This window comes from Apaloderma vittatum, unplaced genomic scaffold, assembly GCF_000703405.1.
Source record: "Apaloderma vittatum isolate BGI_N311 unplaced genomic scaffold, ASM70340v1 scaffold23718, whole genome shotgun sequence".
Classification (NCBI taxonomy): domain Eukaryota; kingdom Metazoa; phylum Chordata; class Aves; order Trogoniformes; family Trogonidae; genus Apaloderma; species Apaloderma vittatum.
The window spans coordinates 1-1,990 of NW_009732717.1; the positions used below are offsets into that span (position 1 = coordinate 1).

Consider the following 1,990-nt stretch of genomic DNA (forward strand, 5'->3'; position numbering starts at 1 on the left):
TGCTGCCCCTTTGCGCCCCCCCCAGCCCCATAGCCAGGATGTCTGTCCCTTTTCCTCATGGTGCCCCACGGGCCCTGGCCGCCCAGCCCTACCACCACGAAGCCTGGGCATCGCTGGTGGGCAGTGGTAGCTTGCTGGTTGCTCCAAGTAGGGTTTACAAGTCACTTCTCCCCACCCTGCAAGATGTGGTCCCAGAAGCTCTAAAAACCGCACTCCAGCGCTGATTCCTCTTCCTCCACTCCCTCCCCAAGCTCCTAGAAAAAGACTTCCAGTTCATCCTTTGCGAGGGCTGCAGGCAGGAATCGCCCAACCTCAAGCTCCTCTCTTGCCTCCACACCTTGTGCCTCGGTTGCCTGAGCGAGAACAAGCCCGTCACACAGTGCCCCGTGTGCCAGACATCCATCCCACAAGCCAATGGCATCCCTCACATGGACAACCTGCTCTTCACCAACCTGCGGGTCAGGCTCAAGGTCTATGAGAAGATTGTTGATGGAGTTAACTTGTCCTGCGACAACTGCAAGAAAGGTGTCGAGTTCTGGTGCTCTGAGTGCGAGGAGTTTCTCTGCGCCAAGTGCTTTGAGGCCCACCAGCACTATCTGAAGAGGGAGAGACATGAACCCAAGAGGGTGATGGACATCAGGGCAGGGTCTGCTAAGGACTTCCTTGAGGGCGCTAAGAGGACTGGTAACTTGTCCTGCTCCAACCTGACCCACAAGGGCCAGACTGTAAGGTAGGTCTAAGGAGATCTGTCCCTGTCTGGGTGATTTCTTGTCACAAATTTCTTTGGGCTAGTCTGTGATGGGAGTGAGCAAGGTGTTCCTGTCTCTCTGCTTCCCCAATTGCCACCATGTCATGGAGAATGTGGATGGGAAGTAGTAACTGGTGGGCTCTAGAAGGGTTTCCATGAAGCTGGGTTCAAGCTGAAGGTGGGAGAGTGGGGACAGGGTAGACTGAGGCAGGGGGGTGTGTGGGGTACTGTTTGCTCAGGTAAGGAGGGTGAGGTTGATGGAGCTTAGCAAGGAGGTGGCCTGCAATGGACAGCAGAGAAGAGTGTGTTTTCCTGATGGTGCTAGACTAGCTTGGAGACAATCTGGGGAACAGCATGGGTGCAATGCAGGAGAAGGTTTAAATGCCCTCACGGGGAAGTCCAAGTGAGAGGAGAAGGGGCTGGAGCACCATGGAGGCCAGCACTGATGCTAGCCATGATAGCCCAGATGCAACCTCTGCCTCAGCACGTCCCTAGCCCACCAGTTGCCAAGGCTATGAGGACTATTGTGAGAGATGGATGATGATCTCCACTCCTGATGCCTTATATTCTTGCCTTAGGCAACTTATGGAGATAACGTACTCTTTGGTCCCTGCCCATGGCAGAGGGAGTTGGAACAAGATGGTCTTTAAGGTCGCTTCCAACTCAAAACCATTCTATGCTTCCATGATATAACCCCAGTAAGGAGCTATATCTGCCCATGGAAGGGCAGAGATCTCATTTCTTCACTACCCTTGTTGTGCGTGGATGAATGTCTACCATGACGCTTGCAGTCACCACAGTGACTTTAGCCAGCCCAGCAAAGGAGCAGAAACTGTGAAGATAGTGAACTGACATATTTTTTCTTGCAATTGAGAGCATAAAACCAAACATCTGGCCCAAAAGTGGTGGTAACTCAAAATCAGTGAATAAATTGTGAAGTGCATGGTCTGAATTCCTGCTCTGCTTGTGCTGATGTTGCAGCATCTACTGCAAGAAGTGCTGCAAGCCCATGTGCTGCATCTGCGCGGTGCTGGACGGCCAACACGCCCCATTCTGTGACATCCGTGGCGAGACCCAGCGCAGGCAGGAGGAGCTGGCCACCATCAACCAGGAGCTGAGGCAGAAGAGGAGCATCCTGGAGGCCACCTTTGCATTGCTGCAGGACGAGGCCGCCCGGCTGGAGGAGGCTCAGCGGGAGATGCGGGAGCTGATCCGGCAGCGGGTGGAGCAGCTGGTGGAGCT

At 54.3% G+C, this 1,990-nt stretch overlaps 1 protein-coding gene across 1 annotated transcript in view; it reads left to right on the top strand.

Annotated features, from left to right (window-relative positions):
• Window positions 1-251: 251 nt before the first annotated feature.
• The window catches only part of LOC104278606 (protein PML-like), a gene marked incomplete at its 5' end in the record, with an annotated part of 4,030 nt that continues 2,291 nt past the window's right edge, over window positions 252-1,990 (top strand). The window contains 2 exons of the mRNA XM_009875632.1: window positions 252-730; window positions 1,730-1,982. Of these exons, the coding sequence (XP_009873934.1) occupies window positions 252-730; window positions 1,730-1,982 (732 nt within the window). The remainder of the gene's footprint in view (window positions 731-1,729; window positions 1,983-1,990) is intronic.